At 40.7% G+C, this 26,462-nt stretch overlaps 2 protein-coding genes across 4 annotated transcripts; both read right to left on the bottom strand.

The window, feature by feature from the left end:
- Positions 1 to 2,881: 2,881 nt before the first annotated feature.
- Positions 2,882 to 8,178, bottom strand: LOC116043521 (probable G-protein coupled receptor 173). Of its 2 annotated transcripts, none has more exons than XM_031290266.2 (2): positions 7,211 to 8,178; positions 2,882 to 6,085 (listed from the first exon to the last, which is right to left on the bottom strand). In XM_031290266.2, exon 2 carries the CDS (start codon positions 5,912 to 5,914, stop codon positions 4,700 to 4,702), a length of 1,215 nt encoding a protein of 404 aa, XP_031146126.1. In that variant the 5' UTR covers positions 5,915 to 6,085; positions 7,211 to 8,178; the 3' UTR covers positions 2,882 to 4,699. The 2 variants fall into 2 exon arrangements, with proteins under 2 accessions (XP_031146126.1, XP_031146127.1); XM_031290267.2 differs by lacking the exon at positions 7,211 to 8,178 and adding an exon at positions 6,180 to 7,067.
- A 6,112-nt stretch (positions 8,179 to 14,290) lies between these two features.
- Positions 14,291 to 26,251, bottom strand: si:ch211-167b20.8 (protein phosphatase 1 regulatory subunit 3F). 2 transcript variants are annotated; one of them, XM_031290230.2, is made up of 4 exons: positions 24,888 to 26,251; positions 19,696 to 19,742; positions 19,054 to 19,130; positions 14,291 to 16,132 (listed from the first exon to the last, which is right to left on the bottom strand). In XM_031290230.2, the coding sequence occupies exons 1-4, from the start codon at positions 25,751 to 25,753 to the stop codon at positions 15,221 to 15,223; spliced, it is 1,902 nt and encodes a 633-aa protein (XP_031146090.2). In that variant the 5' UTR covers positions 25,754 to 26,251; the 3' UTR covers positions 14,291 to 15,220. The 2 variants fall into 2 exon arrangements, with proteins under 2 accessions (XP_031146090.2, XP_031146093.2); XM_031290233.2 differs by having other exon boundaries at positions 19,054 to 19,127; positions 24,888 to 26,249.
- Between the last annotated feature and the right edge of the window lie 211 nt (positions 26,252 to 26,462).

The raw sequence follows: 26,462 nt of genomic DNA, 5'->3' as shown, positions 1-26,462 counted from the left end.
TATATAGTATAGTTGTGACATTACAACCGTATGGAAGTCCTGACGGCCCGTTTAAAGGCACTGTTTCTGAATATGGGCTGTGTGCATTTCTCTGTGGATTGAGCGTTTTGATACTTTTACAGTATTGATATGACACTTCAATTAAAAAAATACATGGAAATCTCATTTTTTATAATATGGGACTTTAAATCTCCCAACAATCAAACCCCTAAATGTCCTCACACTGTCAATATTGATGTTTTTGGTAAAATATATTGTAACACAGGATTTTCTTAACATCAACAAGCTGTAATTAGTTGCAGGTACACAGTACAGTAAATATCCACAAACTATCGGAGGTTTGCAACCTTTTCAGACTGTGATCACTTAAAATAAAGTAATGTCGACCTGTGGCCACTCATGATCTTAGTGTGGCTGAGTTCAACCATGGAGTGATTTTTCCTTTTCCGATTTTTGTTTCATTTGAATGATTTTTAGAGGCCGAAGAAGTCAAAGTATCTGGTATTTCACAAGAAAAATGGCAAAATCTGAAAAAAAATTGGGTCTGGTGTCCCCTCAAATACTTCTTGAAACCCTTTGATGGGTCCTGACTTCCATTTCAGGAACCACTGATAGATCACACAACCATACATTAAAGCTCCTTCACATGTAGACATTTCAGTTTTCTAGCCCCAAATCAGCTCTAAATATGAGACATTACTGTCATATTGTCAGACTCATGTATCATGACAATCAACGCACTATTTGCACTATCTCAGTGCAGGAAAAAGACATACATAATGAACTAAAAATTGGTGGAAACAAAACAAAAAACAGGAAACAAAAAAGTCACTGGTGTGCATAGGAATCTGTAATTTCATGTTAAAACACATTAGTACAGTATAATTAATGCACAAATGCAGCGCCTTCAGACTTCAGATTGTTTTCCTCTCAAGGTTGGTGCTGATGAAGTATTGTGACGTATAAATGTGGCTGTGTGGGTGTAAAGCACAATGAATGGTTGCAGTCTGGGAAGGTCAGGACGAGGCTTTGTTTGAGAGAAGCAGGAAAGGTGTTGATAATGATAAGAAGGATTTCTATCCAAGAGCAACACAAAACCTCTCCTCTGGTGAACCCGAGTGCTCTAGGGCAATGCAACAACTCTGCATCCTCAGAACATACAGTCGGCGAGGATCACAATGAGTATGATGGCCTTTGTTGTGGTGTATCTTGGAAAGAAAACTAAAAATGATTGAATCTTCAACATCAGTTCTGGTGAGACAGAGGCATAGTCGGATACAACCTGTTAAACCTGGACTATTTAGAGGATGTTCTCACAGTTGATACTGCTCACTATGGAAACATCTTTTTCATCAGCCACAGTCTAGGCGCACAAATAAAGACAATGAAAATTATACCTCATTCAGATTCAAAATATAGGCTGATTGTTTATCGAGAGAATACACAATCATACGATGGCTGGATTTCAATCAGGCCCTAATTAAGAGATTATATTATCCCCACACTTCCCATTTTATTTTATAATGTAAAAAAGCATAATTGGTTGGTTGCATAATGTTTGCTATACACGTGGAATCTGTGTGAGATTCAGAAGTATTTATGTGATTTATGTTCCTTATAATGCAGAGGAGTCAACCCTTAACAACAACATTGGAAATACTTTCTATTATCAGCACTATTATGTCTTAAGATGTGGTTATTCTTCTGTTAGAGTGGAATCCAGATACTTGTTAAATCAACTTTTATTCATCCAGATATTGTACCACAAGCATATGTCAGTTTTAAAGAATGAAATTTGTTTTTCTGGTCTATTGAGCGATTGGATACCGCCTTAAACCCATTTCTCGGTTTACACAAAAGATTCCACAGCTGCCGCTTGAAAAGCCTGGTACAGAGGAGCAGTTATTTTCAATGACGTTATTTTTCAGTTGCAGTGTCTTTTTGTGTTGTATCCAATTTTGTTTGTTGAGTTATATGACGGTCATGGATTTGCTAAAGCATCAATATTAAATGCTAGTTTTAAGAATAAATGTTAACAAAATGAACTACGTTTATGCTTGAGTCCTCTTTTGTATAACACATTTGAAGGACCTCGTAATATATTTGTTTTTGCTTTATAGTTTAAAGCGAGACTAGGTAACTTTAGTAAAGTAGAAATAAGAGATTTCTTTGACAAATTAAAAGTTGAATTCATAAGAAATAAATACAATACAGTCAGAGGTTTTGCTGCTACAGCCTCTCTTGGTCTGGTATGATGATCAGTAGCTTATGGTGACTAATGTTAGCGAACTTTAGATAGGTATTGCTGTATGACACTGCTTAATTATGTTCTTGACTTTATGACTCTACTCTATTTGAGTTTGCCATTCTCCTGTACATTTCATTCGTAGCGATGGTTAGAAAAAGTTACATCATTTCACTTTTTTTTATTGCAGGAAGGTTTAAGTATATCAGACCACAAGCTTAAGAAACTTACTTGTTAGATTCAACCACATTTCTTTGTTCCCACATAGTTCAGGTCAAGCCTTGTAAAACAATTCTAATTGGTTCTAACTCCTCAGTGTTTTGTGTATTTATACACCTGTCTCCACAGGTTTGAAAGATTGGTACTTCCGTAAGAAATCACAAACCATTTTGACTCTATAGCAGTTGTTGGTCAATGTTCAGTGGAGAGGAAAGTGTCAAGAAAACTTTTTCATTTCATGCAGTTAAGTGTACAAAGCTAGACTAATTATAATACACAAATGTACTTTTGTTGTATATATGTTCAGGAACTAAAACGCACACAGCATAGGGTGTAATTTGTACTGTTAAGTGGTCTATTTCCTGTTAAGTGTTCTCCACAGGGATCCAGTAATGTCAATCATCCAGGCAGGCCATATCTCAGAATGCATCAAAAGTAGAGTCTTTATTGATGAGTGGGCAAAAGAACCACCTCAGTTAAACTGTACAGTTACAGAATATCATCTCGCGAAGGAATGCCAGACATAAAAATTATGGACTTCAGTTCCCGTTTTACTTTGTCTTTCCATATCAACATCTGTACAAGTTGTAATCCCCAGTCTTGAATCTATGAAATGCAGTGGAATGCATGCTAATACAGTATGCTGTGCAAGTGTCCACATTTAGAAAATTGACTGCACAAATATATTTATGCCTAACATACTGTAGGTCTGACATTTGTATTACATGAATCTTAATTTGGAAAGACAACGTCATGTACTCTAAGCCGGTTTCCACACACCAAACATCTCTGTGGTCCAGCCTGAAGACGTTTGGATTTTGAACTTCCTGTGATCCAGGACACTCAAATGGTGACATTTATGTTGGGAGGGAATTATAAGAGGGCCTGGTAACATTCAAGTTTCCTTCCCATTAAGTGCCACTTCATTTTTTCATTTTTTGTATTCTGGTGAGAGCATAACAGTACTTTAAAAATATTCCCAAGATCATCATTTGCAAATAAATGTTCATTTGCTAATGATTTTTTAAAACGACGTAATTTACATCATCTTTCAAGTCATTAAATCCTCTGGCCTGTTTACATTGCACAAATGTTTTCAAATTATTATTCGGCCCTCTTTTTTTTTTTATAATCCATCTGTACTTCACATTTTAAACAAATCAGACTACATGTTCAGTTATGGAAATCCATTTAAAGGATACGTTTCCATACGAAGCATGATTTTAAGACTCCAAGATGAGGCTGCTTTCATATTGACTCAATATTACTGGAACCTATTCTATCATCATTATTTCTCTCATTTTTCTCCCTCCTCTCCTCTCCACTCTGTCTACCTCTTCCTCTCTCACACACATACACACACACACACACACACACACACACACACACACACACACACACATGAATGCTATATAAAAACACACAAGCAGGAATATACATTCCTGTACAGTCTGTACAATATGAAATCAAGTCATATTTCAAAATAGTGTCATCTGCTTAACATGTATAGTTTACAAATGAAGGAAAACAGGCAATTTTTTTTTATGATACAAAGAAACCTGACACGCCCTAAATCAAGTCCAAAAAACCAAGCATGTTAGGGGCTTCTCGGGTTCACAACAGCTATTTAAATGTATCCAAGGTTATTGGGTCCATTCGATATTCTGCAGTCTCCTTTGAATTACATGAAAAGGCGTCCGGGGTGGTCTATCAATCCATTCAGACCCTGTAAGTTCCTTGATGTATTTCAGAGTTAGTAACGCTCTGATCAACACTTTGTTTTCACATTCCGCATTTTTTCAAGGATTTCAACCCTCTGTGTGTCTGTTTTGTGCCTCATGTGACACAGAAACTCATTCTCAGCTGAAAGCTCTGGGGCGTGTCCCATTGAAATAAGGCAACATTATTTTAAAATGGCATCTGTCACACTTAGTTGGAGCGGTGATAGTTGTGATCTTTCCTATTTATTAATCATACAGTACATCATCAGAAATACAAACCATTTAAGTGTTACCAGGGCTTTTCTACTGCCCTGTTCAAACCTCTGCACCTGACACATGTATTCAAATATCAACATTCTTAATAAGCTGTGCCTGCATTTGTTGGCAAAAAAAATTATTTTGTTGTGCAAAACAACAAAACAGACACTTAACCAAGGTGCGTTACATCACTTCTTCTCTCCAAATTCTCCCTTTAAAACATGAAACATTCCCTTCATTAAGCTCATATATCTTATCACATGATGCAGTAGGCCTCATCCTGGGGAAGATGTTGTTTAGTCCTCCAGTAGGTGGGCAGGTGAGCTCTCAGCACTTTCCTCAGGTCCTCGTTGAGCAGGAGACAGAAGATGGGGTTGACTCCGGCTTGGGCGAAGCTCATCCACACAGTGATGGAGAGGTACCTGTGAGGGATGCTGCAGGACTTGACAAACACCCTCCAGAAGCACGCCACGATGTAAGGAGCCCAGAGGACCAGGAAGAGCAGGGTGATGGTGTAGAACATCCTGCCCAGCCTCCTCTCTGACCTCACCTCTTCCATCCCGAGCAGCCGCCGGTGTTGATTGTGTAAATTTTGCCTGATGCCCAACAGAGTGGGTGGCATGGGGCCACGACCGAACCCTGCAATCCAGTTAGCTGCAGCCTGACCTGTGGCCCCAGGACCGTGGAAGGTCCAGTTCTGGCTGATCGCTGGCACGAGCTGGACAGGTTTCATCTTGCGGTGACGGTACTCAAACAGCAGCAGCTTGGCGTAGAAGCCGTGCGTGGCCAGGACTACCACAGCCAGCATGAGCATGAAGCCCAGGGTGTCGTTGGTCTTCAGGTAGCGGTGTTCAAAAATGCACTGATCCTCATCACGGATGAACTTGTATGTCCCCACATCGAAGACAGGTGGGAACGCCATGGCAACGGCCAGAGTCCACACCATGCAAATGATGGCGGCGCAGGTCCAGATGGTCATGCGCTTGGCGTAGAATCGGTGGTGGGCGATGGCAAGGTAGCGGGTGACAGCCACACAAAACAGCATGAAGGCAGCGTGAAAACAAAACAGCACAGCCATAAAAGCCACAACTTTACAACTCAAGGCACTGTAAGTCCAGACCGAGCTGTTGTGGATGGAAACCAGCACAAAGGGGAAGCAGGCGGCCGAGCGGACTGCATCTGCCAGGCACAGGTCCAGGAGAAAGAAGTAGGAGGCCTTGTGAAGTGTCCTGTCTCGTAGAACCAGCAGGGAGACCAAGAGGTTGCCGACGAGGCTCACACAGATGATCAAACCCAAGAAGACCAGCTTAAAGTAGGCAGACACATCTGTGGCAGATATTCCTCCACTGTTGCCGCTGCCGTCACTGCTGCTGCTGCTGCTGCTGCTGCCGCCTCTTGCCATTCCACTCTGCGAAGCCAGCACAGCCAGCAAACTGCCAGGGCCATCGATGGCAAAGCTCTGGTTAGCCATTCTATTACCTTCCACGAGAGCCTGCCTGGTTCGGCCTGGCCCTTTTATAAACACTACTGATCCTCCTACAGCCGTCGTCTCCCACGGCGCTCTCGTCTTTACAAGGAGAGGCCGTAAGGATCTTTTCTACATGACAGATTCATCTTTCCTCTTTGTCCACAACCTCACCACCTGTGAACAGAGACACATTTTGTGGAATGAAAAACAAGATGTCTGACGTGCTGGTTAGGTCTAAAACAGTCCACTAAATGCAAAGCAAACTTACATTTAGCAGCATGGATATGGAAGTGCTGTGTTGGGCAACACAGTGGAAATCTTTGCCTTCCTGTTTCTCTAAGGCTGGGATCAGCTCAGCAGCTCTAGAGCATGCCAGCTCCTTGGCTCTCTCAGTAATTACCTTGCCCGTTGCTAAGATACAACAGCTCACATACTTTGTGCAAGTGTGGGTGTTTGAGTGAATGCATGGGGGTGTACAGCAGGATGGAGCAGACACAGTACAAGCAACACTGAGCATGTCCAACAGAGATCTTGTAAATGAGCAAAGAACATTTTATGCTTTCTCTCTGCTGCTCTGTGCGTGTGTTTGTGCGTGACAGTCCATTAAAGAGCAGAGGGTGTAATCTGTACCATTCCCAGCACTTAACAAATGGGAGAATATAATGGCAGAGCAGGCAGCCATTTGTTGTTGTTTTTTAAGCATAGGCCTACGTGTGTGGATTTTACTCAACAGGAGGAGCAAGTTATCATTGTGATTATCATGGACAGGCCTCAGTGTTTTAGCAAAGAGCCTACAGTCAGCCTTGTTTAAAGAAGACATGATTAAAAACATGAAAATTCAATAAAAAAAAAAAAAAATTCAATTCAAGGTGCAGCCTCTTCTAAAAACTCATGTATAGGCGTACGGTGATAATAAAACATAGCTGTACTTGTCTGGGTGGGCCTTGCCTATGTAGGCCATAAAACACAATATGATCTGCTGTAACTGGGGACCTATTTTCATCCATACATAACAACCCTCTGCTACCTTGACAAATATCATTTCACCTGATTAGATGACTGCCAACGTCAGCTAGGCCTGACACAGGCTGGAGTGAAAAACAGATAAACAGGTGTCAAAATCACCTCTGCTATGTGTGAGTGTGTGTGTGTGTGTGTGTGTGTGTGTGTGTGTGTGTGTGTGTGTGTGTGTGTGTGTATGTGTGTGTGTGTGTGTGTGTGTGTGTGTGTGTGTGTGTGTGTGTGTGTGTGCGTGTGTGTGTGTGCGTGTGTGAGAGAGGAAGAGAGATGATAACCTACCTTTCATCCCTTCATCTTTTTTGGATCTGCTCTTCTCTCAAGGCAAAAACAAAAAAATTGATCCCAGTCTCTTTGTTTCACCGTTTGTTAAATCGAGAGAAAAACACATAATAAAGCCTCATGCTCGTGCTGTGCTCTTGGGCTCAAACAACACCTGTTATGCATAAATCCATCGCGAGAAAATCGAATTCAGCAACATATAGCCTAATAAACACAAGACGGCAGAGGCTATCTAAAAATTATCAACAGCTGATCAAGCAATCCAGGGTGAGGACTCTGCTACATTTAAGAGATATGTATAAAAAAACAAACATCCACCGCCACCCGTTTACAGTCTCATACAGAGGGATGTGTTCATTTGTGTCTGAATATCATCCGAAAAAAACAGATTTTATGTTGCATCACGTCGAAGATAGATTTCCAGAAGGCTAGAAACAGACGCGATAAAAAAACATATCTGGTTCTGTTCACATATATATCCAAATGATGTCAGATTTACAATGCTTATAATAACCCACCCACAAACGTTAGAGAGAGGGAAAAAAAGATCGCGCATCCCCTAAATGAATTGTCTTGGCATGTACATTGGCTAGTGGCACCAGCACAATTAGTCCACACAGACAACAGCCTCGATACGTCTCTCTCTCCCATCTTTCAGTCAAAAAAGGGCGATGTATTTACCCTGAACTGTTAATATGCAGTCTTTGTTTTGCTGTTCAGCGAAGGTGGACTACATTTTAAAAGTCCACAATAAAAAAAAACGCCTGCGTGACAGAACAAATACATTTCTGACAAATCCAGCGATGTCACGTCTCCAAACGTTGTCGATATCACGATTTGGAAAAAAAAACAACGCGGCTGGATTAGGCGAATTATTCCTGAATAATCCCAATTATGGCTGCTTGCAAGGAGGCAGCTCGCACATTCGCGGAAACCGTCGGTTTTATTCGGAGAGAGAGAGAGAGAGAGAGAGAGAGAGAGAGAGAGAGAGAGAGAGAGAGAGAGAGAGAGAGAGAGAGAGAGAGAGAGAGAGAGAGAGAGAGAGAGAGAGAGAGAGAGAGAGAGAGAGAGAGAGAGAGAGGCGTTTCTGTGCAGTATTGTGAGCTGAAGAAGTGATGTGTTCTGACCGTTTCTCTCATGTATGACGCTGTCTGTCTGTCTGTCTGTCTGTTTGTCTGTCTGTCTGTCTGTGGCTGTAAACAAACTGTGTCTTTCATTGGTCTCGTGCTGCCCTTGGAGACACACTGGGCTGACTGGACCCACAATGGTACACACAGAACTGACAGGGCAGCAGCAAGGGATTGTGGGTCCCCTAGAGGAATATTGGGCCTCCTTTTCTAAGAGAATACAATAATAAAACTCGAATTTACATTATGTTTTCATTTTCTATTTCTGCTTTCTATTTTCATGTTTTTAACATTAAGACATTTCTGCATTGGTAAAGCAGCTACAAGGAGTTTTTGGTCACGAAACAGTCTCAATTTAATACTGATAGCTCTATATGACCGACATTATAAAACGAGACCACCAGTGAGAAGATAGGCTTTGGGCCCTATCTTGCACCGGGCGCAGCACAAAGCCCGACGCAAGTGTCTTTGCTAGTTTAAGACCGACGCAGTTGTCAATTTCCTGTCCAGTGCCCACGTCGTTTAAATAGCAAATGCACCTGCCCCCGTCTTTGCGCCCATGGGCGTGCTGGTCTTACAGTGGCGATCCATTTGTCCATGCAACGCTTCTGTCGCGCCCCACTCTATTTCTATGGCTGACGTCAAGCGACTTCAACGTGCACGCAAAGCATTCCTGGAAGGCGGCGCTGCATTTGAAAAAATGCTGCGCGTCAAAAAGCTGGCCGATGCCCATCTTTATGCAAATGAATCCGTTGAATGCGACTATCCAGTAGAAGTAGACAAAAATCTTTTAAACTGACGTTTGTCGATCTGAAATGAAGACAGATTCAGCAACTGCATGGTCTATTTCTCGCTTAAAATGTTTTCAGAAACACGTTTCAGTGAACTATTTTAGTACAATATGAGATCGTATTCTCAACGAGCCGCCATGACACTTGGTTGGAATTCTCGAGCAGCCAGACCCACGTCACGCGTTCGTCCAATCAGCTGCCGGTCAAGGGCGTGGAGCATCAACCATGGATGTATGACGTCGCGACACCACGCTTCAGTCATGTCGCCAAAGTGGATCTGTACCTTTAAGGGAGGTGTGTTCAGGTGAATTCTTGGCGTGTTGCTATCTTGAGGCAGCGGGAAGTGATCGCGCCATTGACCAACAAAAACCTGGTCTAAAGTCAATAGTGCAGCATTTTATTGTTATTTTAACAGCGAATTAGTAAAATGCGTCTCGGCTTACGCACAGCGCGCATACATTATGCTGGTTACACACAGGGAAGTGCAGCAGCACACAAACATGCAGAAACTTACAAATAAATATTTTACGGTGCAAATCCTCCATCATAATAGCAATGTGCCAAGGTACAAACGTGCCTGGCTTTTAAAGGGAATAGGAGATGACACTCTGATTGGTTTATTGCATGTTACGCCCAAAACACACCAATGAATTAATGAAGACACTAAGTACAACCCTTTTGAACGATGCACCCGGCGCACGGACGCTTTTTTCCGCCGTCAAACTAGCAAAAGTGGATTTGGACACACCCTGAATGCACAGGGCCGTATGACTTAATGTTTGTCCTGGGTCCGATTCCCTGCGAAATCAGACAAAATGATTCACGGCACGCAGACCGGAAGAGCCTATGTTTACATTTTCCTAGGCAAAGTTTCGCAGTGAGTTAGCCATGAGTTTAAAGGAAGCAGGAGGAGAATTGTATTTTTGACGTTATATTTTGTGGTTTGGGTGAATACTAGGGCAGGATCAGCAAAAAGAAAACAAAAAAATTTGACTGAAGAACAAAAAAAGGTAAAAGGGCCAGTGATAGAGGACGGGTGAAAACACAAGTCAACCTCGGTCGGTCATTCAACAAGTGAGAGACGGGATTTTGTGGGATTTGAAAGGATTCAAATCACACGCTAGCTAAACCCTATCGCTTTTGTCCACAGGGGCCGCCAAAATCAACACAAAATGAAAGTATCTTGTAGTGGCTTTAATTTATTGCTCGTAAATTCACATTGTAACTGGTGAGTCGCATGTTGATCATTTTATACCATGCACCTCAATTTTGGTTTCAACCTGTTTTATCCTCATTATTATCTAATTAAAGCATAGCCTATGTAAGAATGCTGTATTAGCCAGGCAGGTGGTGTTTGACCACTTTCATCCAATCTGAAATATCTCAACAACTATGGATAGAAATGACATTTGGTACAGACATTCATGTTCCCCAGAGGATGCAGCCTAAAGACCTTTCTTCTAGCGCCACCATAAGGTTGACATGTGTGGTTTTGAGTGAATGAATCTGGTACACAATAAACCCCCTCAGGATGAACAATATTTGTTAACCCCTAGTTTATATCCTTGACGTTCCACTTCTGGGATTGCTGCAGTGCCGCAGGAAATTCCACCGGATGCATGTATTTTTGCCGATGTCCGTTTCCTTCCTCTTTCTTTGTGTTGTAATGTTAAACTCCGGTGGATTTATGAGGACTATGGTTAACTGCTCCTCAAATCTCTGCAGGGTAAATCCAGACAGCTAGCTAAACTATCTGTCCAATCTGAGTTTTCTCTCGCACAACTATTTTACAATGGCTCCGTGCAGAGCTTAGCGCCGCCCATGACGATTATGATTGGTTTAAAGAAATGCCAGACTCTTCTCCGCTCCGCAGCGTGTGGATGGTCTGGCAAAGCAAGACTAGTTAACCTCTAACTTTTCACTTCGCTCCATTATCAGGTCAAAACTTAAACATAACATTCCCATCAGCCTAAACTTTGTTTTTAGTGCAAGTGTTCCCATATTAACCAACTAAACTAAGATGGTATACTAGGTATACCAAGCATTTTGGGTATAAAGGTTTTCTTCAGGATTATTACAGTTTTATCTTATCCCCTGGAGATAAGACATTTTAAATTACAAAACTCATAATCTTACTGGTTGATTCACCCTCAAACTCCATATAAAATGCCCAGTGGTTAAAGTGATACATTTTTGTATTCTGGTGGGCATTTTGCCTTCATTTGATACCAGACTGCAGAGAGGTGACAGGGCATGAGGAATGCAACAAAAGTCCCCAAAGTGGGCAGACAGACAAGAACATGGCTTTTCTGATAAGCAGCAGGCCTACATTTTGTTTTGGTTTTAAAGTAAATGTTTTCAGGCATTATTTAATATTGAAAGTGTAATAATATTAACTTCAGATTGTGTACAATTTTGATGGCTTGGGGAATGGACTAAACAGAACACAATTTGGACTAAAACAAATCAAATGTGTGCTAAATGATGGCTGTGATGGATTACATGAAGCCATTAAACATCAAAGGACCATGGCTGCAAATTCCTTTTGAGTACTATGACATGTTGAAGGAGGGGTATTATTGTTTTCATTCTGTCAGAGATATTATTCAAATAAAAGCCTTTTTAAACAGTTTCTTATGATGAAATAACTCCATTAGAACAAACTAAACTGAGTGGAAAGAGTGAGAAAATAGCCCCTTAAACTGCTGTTTGGTAATAACTGTCACAACACTCACAGAACCTCTTTTGAAATCACTGCTTAACGCGGCTTTCAGTGGTGTATAGCTTAAAAAGGCATTCATTATTTCACAGTGAATGTCTGTTGTAGAATTCCCACTGATTATCCTCCTTGGGTCAGTTATAAGTCTGCTTAAATTTTTAATACATTCCACACTCCAGCTATGTGACCATCACACAAATGAATCCCCCCCCCCCCCCCACCCCCTTTTCCCTGCACAAGTCTATGAAATGCAAGTGTGCTCTAATAATTAATTTTGTTTTAAGGCCAAATACATAATCCACATAATCCATACCTGACATCCAAGGCCGTTTGTGGGTTTGAAGTGAATAAATGAATACAGGAGATTAATTCGGCAGGAAAGCACTGTAGTAGTTTATGCAACTCTTAAAGGAGACACGGCAGGTTAATAGGGAAATATTTTAACTACTATATATCACCATGGAACTTCCTCAATTGATCACTTATATTAAGTTTTCTTAAATATTATGTTAAAATATAAATATTAGGAAATTATCTTGTTAAATATGCGCTGATATAATATTTCCAGAACAAAAATCTGAACATTGGAGGAAGTCAGGTTCAAAATGATTGTTTCATTTTGTTGACATATTAAAATCAAATGTTTTACACAGGGAATTTTGGATATCTCTTCTTATCACTAAATACATCAGTAAATACTGTCAACAGCCATAACAAAAATCTATATTCGCAATGTTTTTAGGTATTCAATGTTACATAAATCAGGCTGTGAATGATATCTGAACAAACCCCTGTGTAAAAACCTTCTGAATATAGATAGGAATGAAACTGCAAAGTTTGGTGTATGGAAGTGCTATTGAAGTGGAGATCTCTGGCTCAGAGTATGAGAAAACTGATTTTGAGAAGAAAAAAACGGCTTTTAAAGATATGGATTCTAAAATGACATACATTTTGCAAGACATATACAGGTGAATGGGGTAAATCATTTTAACCAACAGATATCAACATGAAACTTTCCCAGTTGATTACATAGATTAAAGGGGCGCTATGCAGTTTTGGCCATTTCTTCGCTGTTTTCGCTTTTTGCTGGCAGCTTTCTCTATAGAGCTCCCCCTACAGCTTCGGAATAGATATTTGGCAGCTCCGATGTTTACTTGTGTCTGACTTCTCGCTCGGTCAGTCTGCCGTTTCCTCTTTCTCTGTTCCTCCGACAATGCTTTCTGCTTCTTTTTTGCCGACTCAGCTATGACGATAGTGTGAAAAACTCCATCGCTACCTTGTTAGCCGGTTCCTGAATGGGCGTATGTGTGCAGTGCCGTGAAGCAATTAGTTGCATCACGAGACCTGATATCACGCGATATTTCCTGATGCTACGACTCGCCGGCCCAAAGTTGCAAGGGTGGTTTTTCAGCTCACAGGCGCTAGGGGGGAGCGAGACGACCACCATTCAACTCGAAAAAAAAGTCATATAACCATTTCAATGACTCCGAAGCTGTTCAGTTAAGGTAAATTAAGCTAAAAAAAACTGCATAGTTCCCCTTTAAGACAATCATTTTTTGTATTTACAAGTTTTCTGAAATTCTTTCATGTTAAAATGTGCAAATGAGACATTATCTAATGCTAACCTTTGGTAAATTTAGGAGATGTTTACAGGCGCAAATATACAAAGTGTAGTTAAATAAACATCTAAGTAATAATAATTAATTAATAATAGGTAATAAAAAAATCATCAGTATTTTGGACCTTTGGAAGCAAAATAGCACCAAAATTCAAAACTGACAAATGATGCTTTTGCCTGTAGTGTCTGATATCAGCCCATCATGACTATAATCAGGAATAGTCTGTGACACGTCATCACATAGCATCTGAGGAGGTTTCCTGAGCTTTTAAACACTGATCTCAGCTTACAATGATCAGTGTGCTCTATACTCATGACACCATGACTTCAGTGCAATGCATGACCTTTGACTGCCATCTGCAGCTCATGTTGCCGTGTGTGTATTTCCACTTCAAGCAAAGCTGAATGCACTCCTGAGACAACGGCACTAAAGGCTCTGATGTTATTTTAGTACAGTCTCTCTTCTGCACTGCAGCGTCATTACTGTGCATCAAACTATCATGCACACATTCAAGATTCCTTTATTTGTCAAAATTGTGTTTCACACATCCACTAGTCAATAAATAAATCAGTGCAAGACAGAAGACTTTCAAATTCTAAGCTCGTAAAATAAAAGCACTTCATAAATAAACAGAGATTACGCTAAAATAAGCACTTAATTAGAAATAACTAAAACTTTGCTAAAATAGAATCAATTTAGTAGTTTAAAATATTTCAAAGGAACAGTCTCTTATTTGCACTGAAAAACTTTCGCTAGTGTCAGCAGAGGCCACCGCAAGCATCAGTCAGCGGATGAAAAGACCAAGTAACAAACAAAGATGCATATTGGTACAGGATATAGAACCACGTTTAATGGCAATACACTGCAAAAACTTTCATCACTTCAAACATGTCAATCAGTGCTTCAGTCTGTCTGAGGTTGTCAAAGCAGTGCTGTAACATTTCATGTTGTGCAACAACAGCAATATGGGTTTACCAGCAAGAATCAACAGGAAGAGTTACCAAATGCAGTGTGCAATAGTGAGGAGGCTGGTGTTCTCTAATGGTAAATATGACTGGACGGTATTCCACGTTTGTCCCTCAAGCAGCATCCACAGGTCATTTTTTTTCAGGCATTAGGGCAAAAATAAATCACATAACACAAGTTTTGCTTTTGCATTTTGTAAACACAATTCCATTTGTATAACAAGTCTCTTTAATGTCCCAGTAAGGTAATGTTTTTTGTCCTTTCTTAAAGCCATAACAACACATAGAATTCACAAAAGTTAAACTCATGGCAGTGAGGTTAGACAACAACCTTAGCTACACTCACAACAATGGAACAAAAAACAAGTGTATTATAGGACTGATTGAATACATCAGAATATACACACCACATACACTATCTCCACATGACAAGAAAAAAGTAATTACGGACCACTTACAAAATATCTCTGACAATATACTGTGATCTAGCATTAGAGTAATCACAATGTTGTTGTAGAAATGGGGACTACTATTCTATTACTGCACACTTGTTTCACAGAATGCATGAAAATATTGCCAATATTTGTGTAATTACTTTCTCCTTGCATTGGACTTTGCTTGGAAACATTGTACCCTTTCATGTCCTGGAAATATAAACTAATCTAAAAACTTACACAGTGATACACAACTTCAACAGAAGACTCATTTGTGTATTGTTAAACTTGTTGGCTTATTTTAGAGGCACTTCACTTCAGAATGAACAGATCAGAATGAACTTTTGTGGCATAATCACAAACGGTGCAGGACCAAAAGTAGTCCGATGATAAAGAGGGCACTGGGTTCCTGCAACACTATCGAGAGGGAGACAACTCCACTCAGAAAGATGATGGATGGCGTCAGAATCCTGTTTGTGTCATGCTGTGACTGCAGCTCGCAAACCTCTGACAGCGTATAAGGTAGATTCTTTAATAACGTGTCAGGGGGAATCTGGGGAGCATCTTCCTTCTCTTCCCAGGCTGAGGCAGACTGAGCTACGTTTTGGCTCGCGTTCTCTGTGGGTTCAGGTGACGGTGGAGCTTCACCTTCTGCTCCAAGAGATGCCTGACTCTCAGCCACAGGAGACAAGAGTGCAGGCGTACTGCCTTCAGGATCTGCTGCAGACCTGGTGGAACCTTCTGATAATCCTGCACCAAGTTCACTCGATCCCACTGCAACCTCTCGCTCGGAGCCCTGAGTCACACTGGGAGCAGAGACGCCCTCAGCGGGAAGTTCAAGACAAGGACGACTGGCTCGGCTGTCGGGCGATCCGTCCTCTCCTGTCGTTGGCCACAGATTTGTCTCCGTGGTAGCAAGCTGCATGCATGAGGCATTGGAGGGAGGGATTTCCTCTCCGCCAGCCTGGGAGCTGTCTGATCTCGGCCTTGACTCTTGTTGCAGAGAGGGAGTTGAAGCAGGCAGCAGGGCACAGGGACTACTGTCTATGGGCTGCTCTGACGTTTGGTTGCCTAATTCACACTGGAGTATGGGTAAAGGCTGTGACTTATTTGGCTTGGCCGATTCGCTGGTACAGAGTACAAAGGATGAAATAGTTTGAAGTGGGGTTTCGGAAGACATACAAGGGAACTGTTCACCTGGGGATACATCAACAGATGAAAGCTCGTGGTTGGGTGGGACACAGGGACCAGATGGGTGAACTGCAATCTGTTGAAGTAAAAGAGCAAGACAACAGTGACAGCTAGGAGAGTATAAAGACAAAGGGGAATGATTTGTATTCCACATTAACATTGCACACAGAAAGAGGAAAAGCATGTAACTGCATACTAATGCTTTTCCGTCAAGTGGATCCCATGCTGACAATGTAATTGTGAGGAAATGCAAACAAAACAGGCACAGTATGACGGGATTGACTAGCATGTTTTTCTTAGTATTGGCAGAAATGTACATTCCAATGCTTTTACTTCCCTTGTAATGAGTATAAACAGTGTTATAGTCCAGAGATGTTTTCCTTTAACTAGAGTTCATACAGAATAAGGGCATCCAAGTGAGAAGGAAATTACCTCAATTTTATTATTCATAAAAAATATTTTTACACATTGAACTGTTTTTTCTTTGAACAACAGGACCTGTAACTACTGCCATTCCTATTTTCATTTTCACTTGATTTCATTAAAAAAGGAAAATAGCTAATAATGGAGAGCCTGCTGTGACAAACATCTAAGGTCAAATCAAGATGAAATCCCCAAAATATATTAAAAAAAAACGAAAGACAGAAAACAAAAACAACTCCCAAAAGAACAAGTGTAGGAGCAAGACACATACAACACAAATAACAGAAGAAGCATGTGTATATAGATTATGTTAAGACTTATCAAGTTATTCTCATGCTTCAAGATGAAAATCCAGCTGTGACCTGGTATCCTTTTTTGAGAGCTAAACAATAAAGAAAAACAACAATACTCAGTTTATCATGCATGTGTAACTTTGTGTGCTGCCATTTCTAGTATTGTAAGTCTATGTTTTATAAGTTTACACCACATTCAGTTGTTTAGTGTGTCTCAAGAGAGCACTCAGAGAAAAATCTATTAAGAAATGATTTTATAGCACCACTAAATGAATGAAAAGCTAAACAGAAACCAAACGTTGGCGCACAACTGAATGCTCAGCAAGTGAGCCATTAAAACAGCGGATCCTGGCAATTATACTGACAACAAGTTGACTTTATTACACACAACTTGGAAATGAATTTGTCAGGAATGATTAAGTCTGAATATTTAACCCCAGAATACCTTTGAAATAGATTATTTAAAATACTGGATGACGTATAGAGTGGGAACTGATGTTTATACAGTAACTGGTTCATCGTTCATTTCAATGCTCTACCTTAGGGAAACAACATGCATGTGAATACTGATGTAAAACAAACATGAAGATGAACCTAATGAGTACATGCAACAGATAGCATCAGTGAGATGACAGTACCAGATGACATGTTATTACTAGGGCAGGGTATCGCCACTGATTCCCAAATCAAATTGTTTGCGATTTACAAGGTCCCGATTTAATGTCGATTTGGGATATTTCAGTTGCAAAACCAATTTTGCTTGGATATGAAAGAGATTCTACAATTGTACAAGGTTCCCTCTAACCTGCTGCATTATTAAAATCAATGTTTACATTAGGAATTGACCCCTAAGGCAGTTACATTAATGTACTTTTTATTTAACCTGTTGTGTGTGACAGCAGTCAACACAATAGAGAGCAACCCTACAGACTCTACAGTCAGTGAGTATTGAGTGACATTTCATTCAGATATCTTGAGGTGAGAGGTCACAGGACCCCTTTTAAATTGGCCATGCCATTTCCCTTTGCCATTTTCATCTTTGGAGGGATTTTTAACTCCCTTCCGGACAAGCTAGCATGACATAGTCAGGTAGGTACTAATGGATTCTTTAGGTTATCTAGTTTCATATGATACAGAGATCAATTCTGGATTTTATGAATCAATATTGGATCATTTCAATGAAAATCGATTTGAATAGGAAAATCCCAGCCCTAGTTACTGCTCTGTTAGAAGGTGGAATGTCGTACTTTTTTGACTGACTCTGGGCTGACTGAGGTAGTCAGTGTTATGCTGACCGACTTTAACTTTCTATTTCTTCTGAAAAACCCATTTCCTCCAGTCTGATATGTGTTATGTCTGGATCTGTTCCAAAATCAACTTTTGTTTAGCCAAAATGCTGATGTACGCCCCCAGGTAATCCTAGTTTTAAGCAGCTTTAACAGTTCTCTCTTCCACCATATTGAGCATCGCTGAAACTAATTTACTCTCCATTTAAAGGAACATTTCAGGAAATGTGCTTATTTGCTTTCTTGCCAAGAGTTGATTGATACCACTCAATAAAGCAAATAAGCACATTTCTGAAAATGTCGAACCAGTTCTTTAAAATAGCACTGTTTCAGTGACATTTTAAAAACAACTATTTCAATACAAACACCTTGACAACAGCGGGGTTCGGTCATAATCACAAATAATGTAAACACACATTACACATGGTGCAAATTAGTATTAGTACACTGAATCGCTTCAAAGTGAAAAAGGACATGGATTCAAATGAAATGTGGACAAAATCAAAAGGTGCAAAAACATGATGAGCATGCGTCATGATAGAAATACAATAAGAAGCTGACAGGGAAGGTAGCACCCAGTGCTCGTGCTACAGCAGTGAGAAGCGAGATATTACCTAAGTTGTTGCTGAAGCTTCAATGAGCTGTGAACAATATAAACAACCGAGCCAGTAATGATGAGCTTTAAAAGTGGAACAGAAATGTTTGTTATGTTTTTATTAGACTAGCATAAAGGGATAAAGCACTTAGCCTGCTTACCTGTTAAATGGCAATGTGTCAACAACTGCATACAAATCAAGACCATTTGAACATAATCCAACAATTTATTTGCTAAATGTGTGTCCTCTGTTGGCAAGTGAGTAGATGTGATGGACTTTTTTGACTTGTGCAGATCCTAGACAGTTCATAAAGGAAATAACCCAGATGAACCCTCCTGTTGGTTAACACTGTATTCCATTAAAAGCAGCTCCTTTCTTTCTTTCTTATTTTACACGCACCTCTATGTCAATCTCCGGCTGTACGATGACTGGGCAGACAGCTGTTGGTCCGGACCTCGAGGTCCCTGCTTCTTCTGCTGATGCAAAATAGATAATTACGCTGTGAGAGCCTGATTAGTCTGAACGGAGAAAAAGCAATGCACTTGTTTAACAGAACACAATTGTTAATATCAGCGTTTTCTTTTATTTACAGTATATAAGTAATTAAAGGAGCACTCCACAGATGAAAACATTTGCATCATGTCCTCTGTGCCTCAGATCGAATCTTGGGTTCGAGATTTAAATCTTATCACAGAAAGGCTGCATTACATACTGGCCATTTGTTGTAGGAGGCAGGGGGAGTCTAATAAAAGACAGTTGCATTATGGGAAATGCAGGATTCAACTGTATTGAAACTGGACTCATACTAGACTTAAAGTCAGGCCATCTCGGACTCTAATGCAACTTTATGGAAGTGCAATACTTGCGGACTACCACTTCAAGTAAACTGATCACTTCTAAATCCAATGCAATTACATCACATATAATTATTCATTATATTAATGTTTAATCAATCTATCTAATCAATTTATGTACTTTTTTCTCAGAGAACAAATTGATATGTCAACAGTGCTTTTGGATGACAGCATTCATGTTGGATACCTTTGTCCTTTTCCTGCTCATTCTCTGAATCGAAATCATCTTTCATACTGAAAGAAAAGAGAGACATATGGCTTATAAAACAATATAAAAACAAAGCAAAACTATTCAATAGTACAGTGGTTCTCAACCTTTTTAAGTTGCGACCCCCCAAAATAATATGGTTGGTGTTCGCGACCCCCCACCCCCTTCGACAACGAGAGAAAGAGAGCTGCAAACCGATGTAAACAGCTGTTTCTACACACCTACACCTAATGATTTTGAGGGATTTTTGTGAATGCTCTGCTACATGTAAACAAATGATGCTTTGCTTTAATGACAGTTTAGTTTTAGTTTTTAGTTTTAGCAGCTAGCGCCTTGCCTTGTCCAGTGTGCTCCAGGCTCTATGGATTTTTAATGCGTTTGTGACTTTTTCTCTCTCCCTGACCTGCCTTCAGACCCCTTTCTGTGAATGAAGCTCTGAATATAACACAGGAAATGTACCAAACTCACAGTCTAGTCTAGTCATGTTATTTAATTTTTTTCTCCACAACCATCTGGCGACCCCCAAAAATGATCTTGCGACCCCCTTGGGGGTCCCGACCCCCAGGTTGAGAACCACTGCAATAGTACACGCAAAACACAAGGCATAATAACAATTATTCTTTAAAATACACAGTGTATAGAGTCGTATATAGTGTTATACTGGTTGTGATGTGGGCAGATGTAGTAGGTGTGACCTTTGAAATAAATGGTTTTGGATATACAGCGAGACAAGAAAATTCAGTCAGTTTCAGTCAGTCTGTGTACCATGGATTTGTAGCCAAATCCTCCACAAGATTACTCAGAAAGTTTTACATTAAAGGCTTATCTTTGGCGATAAAAGCAGCATCTTAAATCAGCTGACAAATGCAGTGGCCATGCCTGAAAAGAAAGAAAGAACACCAATTTGGGCCCAATGATTGAAAATAGCAGTTAATGTATGAAGAAGGCACATTTTAAATGGCAGAGGAGGGTGGTCATACACCATCATCAACACCTGTTATGGATAATTAGGTTTAATATTTGCTGATGCAGTTCAGCTGTTAATGTGCTGAATTAGCCATTTTACTAGAATATGGCTGGCTATCTCTTTGTCCTGCACTGGACATTTTGTACGGTTCTGTTTCTGAACTGCTGCACCGGCTGAGCAGAGTGTTTTAACGCCAAACGCCTCAGTGATGACTGATGACACATCTTATTAGAGTGTTCAGACGACGAGGTGGGAAATTACTGAGCGAGGTATTGTGGACTGAGGGTGAGGGTCATTGAGTGCACGCACAATATAAGCCAGTAAAAAGTCATATTTCTATATTGAAGTTGATGTATCAAATGTAATTATGGTGACCGTGGTGACATTGGGCTATTTCAGCTAAATGCCTTTCTTTGGCTGCCCGATAACATTTGATCCATGTCCTTCTAACAGCCATGACAGGTGTTTTCACGTGTGATTACATCAGACCCTAAATCTAACTCTATATCACAGAATCTCTGTGTGTCCGTGTGTGTGTGTGTTCCTGCATGCGCAGTACAGCAGCGGGGACGGGGGAGTTGCTACATCCCTACAAGGCTCATTGATTGCGGTTCACCGGCTACCGGTGTGCCAAAAACTGATCATTCGCCAAAAAGGGATTGCTGTTTACCCTACATGTAAACAGGGGCGTAGCACAACATTCTGGGCCCTGTAGAAAGGCATTTTCTATGGTCCCCTCCCTGCATCCACAGCTATTCATTCTAGCATCTTTTTGGGCCCTCCTCACATGAGGTTGCGCACATTTCTCCGTCCGTTCTGCTCGCTGCTCAGCCGGTTTCCCTGCTTCTTCCACCCAGGCCACATCGCCTAAAAACTACCACCATGATGCGTGACTGCTACAAGAAAAAAGGGGACACGCTGAATCTCTACATGAGCCGCAGCCAACCCGCGCCTGATTAAACCGCACTGCAACATGTGTTACAGGTAGGGTTGGGTACCGAAACCCGGTTCCACTATGGAATAGGTTCCTACGCAAACGGTAGTATTCGGACCGGATTAAAACCAGATTTCGGTTCCGAAATATTTTCCCTCTGTCACTCTGGACAGCAGCAGACTCTTTTTTCTTTCTCCCTTTTCTGCCGAGTGGCACACGTGCCCACCTAGGTACTTTAACGTTAAACGTTAATATATTGTTAAATTTAAATAATTTTTCTCCATAAAAGAGCCTTTCTTTGATGTCATTTTTCACAATGTAGGCTAGGGTACTTCAAGGTAGAGATTTTCAACTCTAACATAATGCTGGACATTTAATGTATCATATTTTAATTGTGATATTTTGTGAGTAGAATTTGAATCTGCAACGTTCTCTGTCAGGTAAATGTATAGTAGCCTAGTACAATGTTTTCCTCTGAAGTACAAGTAAACAGTAAGTCAGTAGTATAGGCCTACAGTTGCATATTAAGTGCTTTGGGGTCCTTCTGTAACTTATTTCGGGGAACAATGGTTCTGGAGAAAGCTGCAAGCAACAATACAGGGGGCCAAGCAAGAATGGGCACTGCACTAGTATTTATAAATTCATGGGAGAGTTGATAAAATACAGCATTGATTCATTTTTAAAACCATCTGCAAAATAATGGTGCCAAAATGTTTCCTATGAGAAGACACTTCTGTTGAAAGAGGGGGTGTTGCAACATTGCCAAGAGTCCAAAGGGTGCCAAATGAAATAAAGGTCAAGATGTGTGATAAGCATGTGACAGGAGCTGCACAAATAGAGTGGGAATAATCTGATGAGCTGTTTCATACTCCTTGTGCTTATTTGCACTTCCAGTTGTATATCAGTTGGGTGGATTTAAATTCCGATAGAGATCTGACAAAGATCTTTGCATTATACGTGCCTGGTGATGTGAAGTCATCAAATGCTAAGCGCTGCACACCCTGTCAACAAGCACACTATCCTCAACAACATTTAGAATAGCAAGAATGTAATTTTTGGAGAAAACAAATCAACAGAATTTCTGAAAGAAGCATGCATAAGCTTTTAATTATAGATTTGAAAGATACATTTGAAATGTCAGATTGCTTAATCTGGCACTCGCCACTAAATCACATGTCTGGTCCAAACCCTTAGAAAACAAGATCTCTAGTGCGACCTGAGCCTGATAATGTAGGAAAAAAACAGGGTTTGTGTGAGCAGGTGTGTGTGTGTGTGTGTGTGTGTGTGTGTGTGTGTAGGTCTAGGTCCAGTAAAAAAAATCTAAAGAATGATTTAGATACAGTAAACATAACTGGTTAAGTTAGCCTGATCTGGAGATCTGGCCCTGTTTGGCCTGGGTCACGTCCCAAAACTGGGTCATGTCGCAAAAAAACATGACCCAAAGACTGAGGCAAAACTCAGCAACCTCATCGCTTGGCGATCAACGCAGATTTCATTGAAGTTAGGGCTGTGCAATGAATTGAATTTTTATAGCGATTTCGGCTCCTAACAATCCCAAAAACAACGTAATCGAGAAAAACGATTATTTTGCACGTTACCTTTTTTTTTTTTTTTTTTTTTTTTTTTTACAAGTAAACTCTTATTTTCTCTTGTGTTCTGAAGAAATTCAAAAAGTTCAGACGTGGTGAAAAGTATGAAGGGAAATTTTACAGTTCAAGGAGTTTTCGCTGTTGATTTGTTTAACTGGTTTTTTTGAAGTCCTTTTTCCAAAAGTCAATGAGGAAATCGTGTTAAATAATGATTTCAATATTGACCAAAATAAAATAAAATAAAAGAAATTGTGATTATGATTTTTTTTCCATAATCAAGCAGCCATAGTTGAAATAGAAAACCAGCATTGTTCCTGCTCTGGTCTCAGTATTTAATATCAGCTACTGTACATGATTGCATTATTGTGTGATATCTATATTTACCTGAAGTGGATACACTTTAGTCAAATATAAACTATTACCAAACAGAACCTACTGTTTGTGTGATTCATATTAGCATACAGTAAATAAAATATTCTAGTGTCTAGGCTTGTTTCACCCCATAGTAACCTTTCCTCCAACTGTCTGCCTTGTTAATGTGTTCAAATCTAATTATCAGTGAACTTCAAAGCACCTAATGAATCTGTAATGGTTGCTAGGGGGGTTGTTGCTGGTACAGTTTCTGTTCCCCAAACCCTCCCTTTTCAATCAGTGACTCATCCATCCCTAACAACCCATCTGGCCCCTTCCAACTTCCAAACAGATCTACATGACAACTACAGCAGTGTACACCCTGTTTGCTCCTTTTATGGGTCCTTATGAGCTTGGGGGACTTTTCCTGCTGTCTTCTGTCTCTGGGCATTGTGAGATTCATCACGCACTTTCATGTGGATGTAACAATAAACCAGGCTTTCAATTCTTCCTCTCTGGGATTAGCTGATTTAAATGGAGGAAGGAAAAAGGTGGTTTGAGTGCAAGTCTCCACCTATATAATCAAGGCAAAGAGGCCAATCTGTTCCATTGAAATTGCTCTGCTCCCTGATGACTCTGATAGAAAAGGTCAGAGGTAAATTTAATGCAGGGGTATCGTCACGCCTGAAAACGACACCTGACCTTCGCCTATTTTGATCGCCCTCACACACCACTGGATGATTGGCATTCTAACGGGGGTGTGTACTCTCTCCAAAAGTCTTTTCTATCTCTCCATGCAGACGCTGAAGACACCAGCCATAAACAAACTTAACTAGCTTTGATACTCACTATTCTCATTATGCAACGGACTGTGTAACTGCTTGTCTTACTATGCTAAATGCAGTCTCCGGGCAGAACTACTGAAAAAAGCTGAATGCTCATTTCAGCCACAAAACCTTACAGGGAATTAGTAGACAACTGGAGCTCTGCAGCTGTTGCACAAGCCCATGTCAAGTGTTTTTGTGACTCATCTCTTTAAGATTTGTTGGCTTATATGGAACCTATGCCACAGTCTGGGCTATTTATTAGATACCTTGGTCTGAAAGTATTACCATACAGAATCTTTTGTGCCTTTGAGTGTCTTAATATTCTCTTTGCAACACCTTTAAGCAGCATTGTTTTGTGCAGATCAATCTGTGGAGGTCAGAGGTCAAAGGAATCTCAAGCAAAGAGTGCCTAAAATATTGCACAAATTGTCTGGTGAATTTCTATCCCTTTGGTCTGTGTGAAATGAAATGAAAGCACACATGCGGCAGGACAGGAGATTTACCTGTAAGCTTTTGGAGGTTTCAGGATACCTCTTACTTCTTGTATGTCGTTTGTCTGAGCCAAATCATCTTCGTATGACAGGAGCAGGGTTACCACATAATTCATAGAGGAGTTATTAGCCCAGTAATCACCATCAGAGGTCTCATAGCGGACAACAAACTCAATGCGAGAGCCGTGTGTGATATAAGGGGGTGCAAAAGACAGCTTGAAAGAGAATTGATCAGTGCACCCATCATGAGATCCCTGGACATACTCTGCTGGGTGATCAAAGTAAGTAGCCCAGTTGTCCATTGTGGATCTAATATAAACTGCTTTGTGGAAGGAGATGTTCAGGACTCGTATTACCCCAGTGAAGGCAAGTGGCTCGTTCTCTGCTGGAGACATCTGCTCAACCTCCACTTTTTTAGAGTGCACAGCCTGCAGCAGGGCACTGCTGCTGGGCACGGTAAACTCTGGCTGCACATGATAGGTCGGTTCTCGCTCTGGCTTCCGATACTTTGCCTCCTCTACCTCCCACTTTGCAATATCCTCTTCCTCGTCCGAATCAAGGGCAGCAAATTCCTTCACATCCACCAGATCCCCACCTGTTGTATCGGCGAATGACACTCTCTTTCGGCCAGACAGCGCCAATTGGATCTGCATATACTCAGCAGTCTCATCGTGGATGGAGTGGCCTCGCTTTCTGGGCACCGGGGAGCATCTCGGGATGAGGCGGACGTCCTCGTTGTCATCGTCTTCCTCATCATCATCATCATCATTATTATCCTCGTTGTCCATGGGGGACCTGCTCCCTGCCTTCTCGGCTGATTTGCCGTTTTTAATCGTGATAAAAGTGCCCTCTTTACTTGGTATGGATAAAAAAGACATGTTTGCAGAAATGTACACTCATGGAAGCTGTGCGCTGAAGAGAGTAGCCTACATATGGCGTCTCCAAAAAGCACTACCAAATACTCATTATTTGCGCAGCAGTGCCCAGTGTAGATCCAGCGCTGTCTCTGCGTTACGCACAGAACCTCTTTAGTCAACGTGTGGCGTTTAAATGTCACCCATGGAAAACATGTCTATACTGCCAGCTCTTGTGATAGTGTATCCCCTGGTTGACATGACTTTATGCATCGCAGTTTGGCTACTGTAGCGGAAGGAGCAGCCTCTAATTTTAGCACTGACCTCCATGCCCCAAATGTGTCTTTTAAGTTGGTATAATCCTGCGACTCCCCCTTGTTCTGTTTGGTTCGGGCTGGCTAGACGCCGATCACTGGAAATAGGATATTAAAGTAATATCAGCCAATTGCCAGTCTTACTAAGATGTGACACATTTAAACCGATGTATAGACATCATCAGTATAGCCTATATCTCTGCAGACACCATCAGGTGGACAATTATTATTTCTGGATGGGGTCTATTTAATCACCATGAGACTGTCATGGTTCAAGGTCCCAAAAGGAAGAATATATAATAGTAATATAGGCAAATAATAGTTAATAATAAAGACCCTACTCATTAATTTAATGTATATTGCATGTGTAAATGTGTTGCAATATGCACCTGCTGCAAGCCTAAATTATTCATGGCATA

Source organism: Sander lucioperca, chromosome 12 (genome assembly GCF_008315115.2).
Source record: "Sander lucioperca isolate FBNREF2018 chromosome 12, SLUC_FBN_1.2, whole genome shotgun sequence".
Lineage (NCBI taxonomy): Eukaryota > Metazoa > Chordata > Actinopteri > Perciformes > Percidae > Sander > Sander lucioperca.
The sequence above is the reverse complement of the archived record's forward strand: the minus strand, read 5'-3'. Positions and strand labels throughout refer to the sequence as shown.

Excerpts from the sequence above, each read along its gene's own strand:
- LOC116043521 (XM_031290266.2), bottom strand. The coding sequence starts at position 5,914 with ATGGCTAACCAGAGCTTTGCCATCGATGGCCCTGGCAGTTTGCTGGCT.
- si:ch211-167b20.8 (XM_031290230.2), bottom strand. The coding sequence starts at position 25,753 with ATGTCTTTTTTATCCATACCAAGTAAAGAGGGCACTTTTATCACGATT. Across the intron at positions 19,131-19,695 it reads TGAGCAGGAAAAGGACAAAG|CAGAAGAAGCAGGGACCTCG; the intron begins GTATCCAACATG and ends ATTTTGCATCAG. Across the intron at positions 16,133-19,053 it reads AGCCGGAGATTGACATAGAG|ATTGCAGTTCACCCATCTGG; the intron begins GTGCGTGTAAAA and ends TTACTTCAACAG.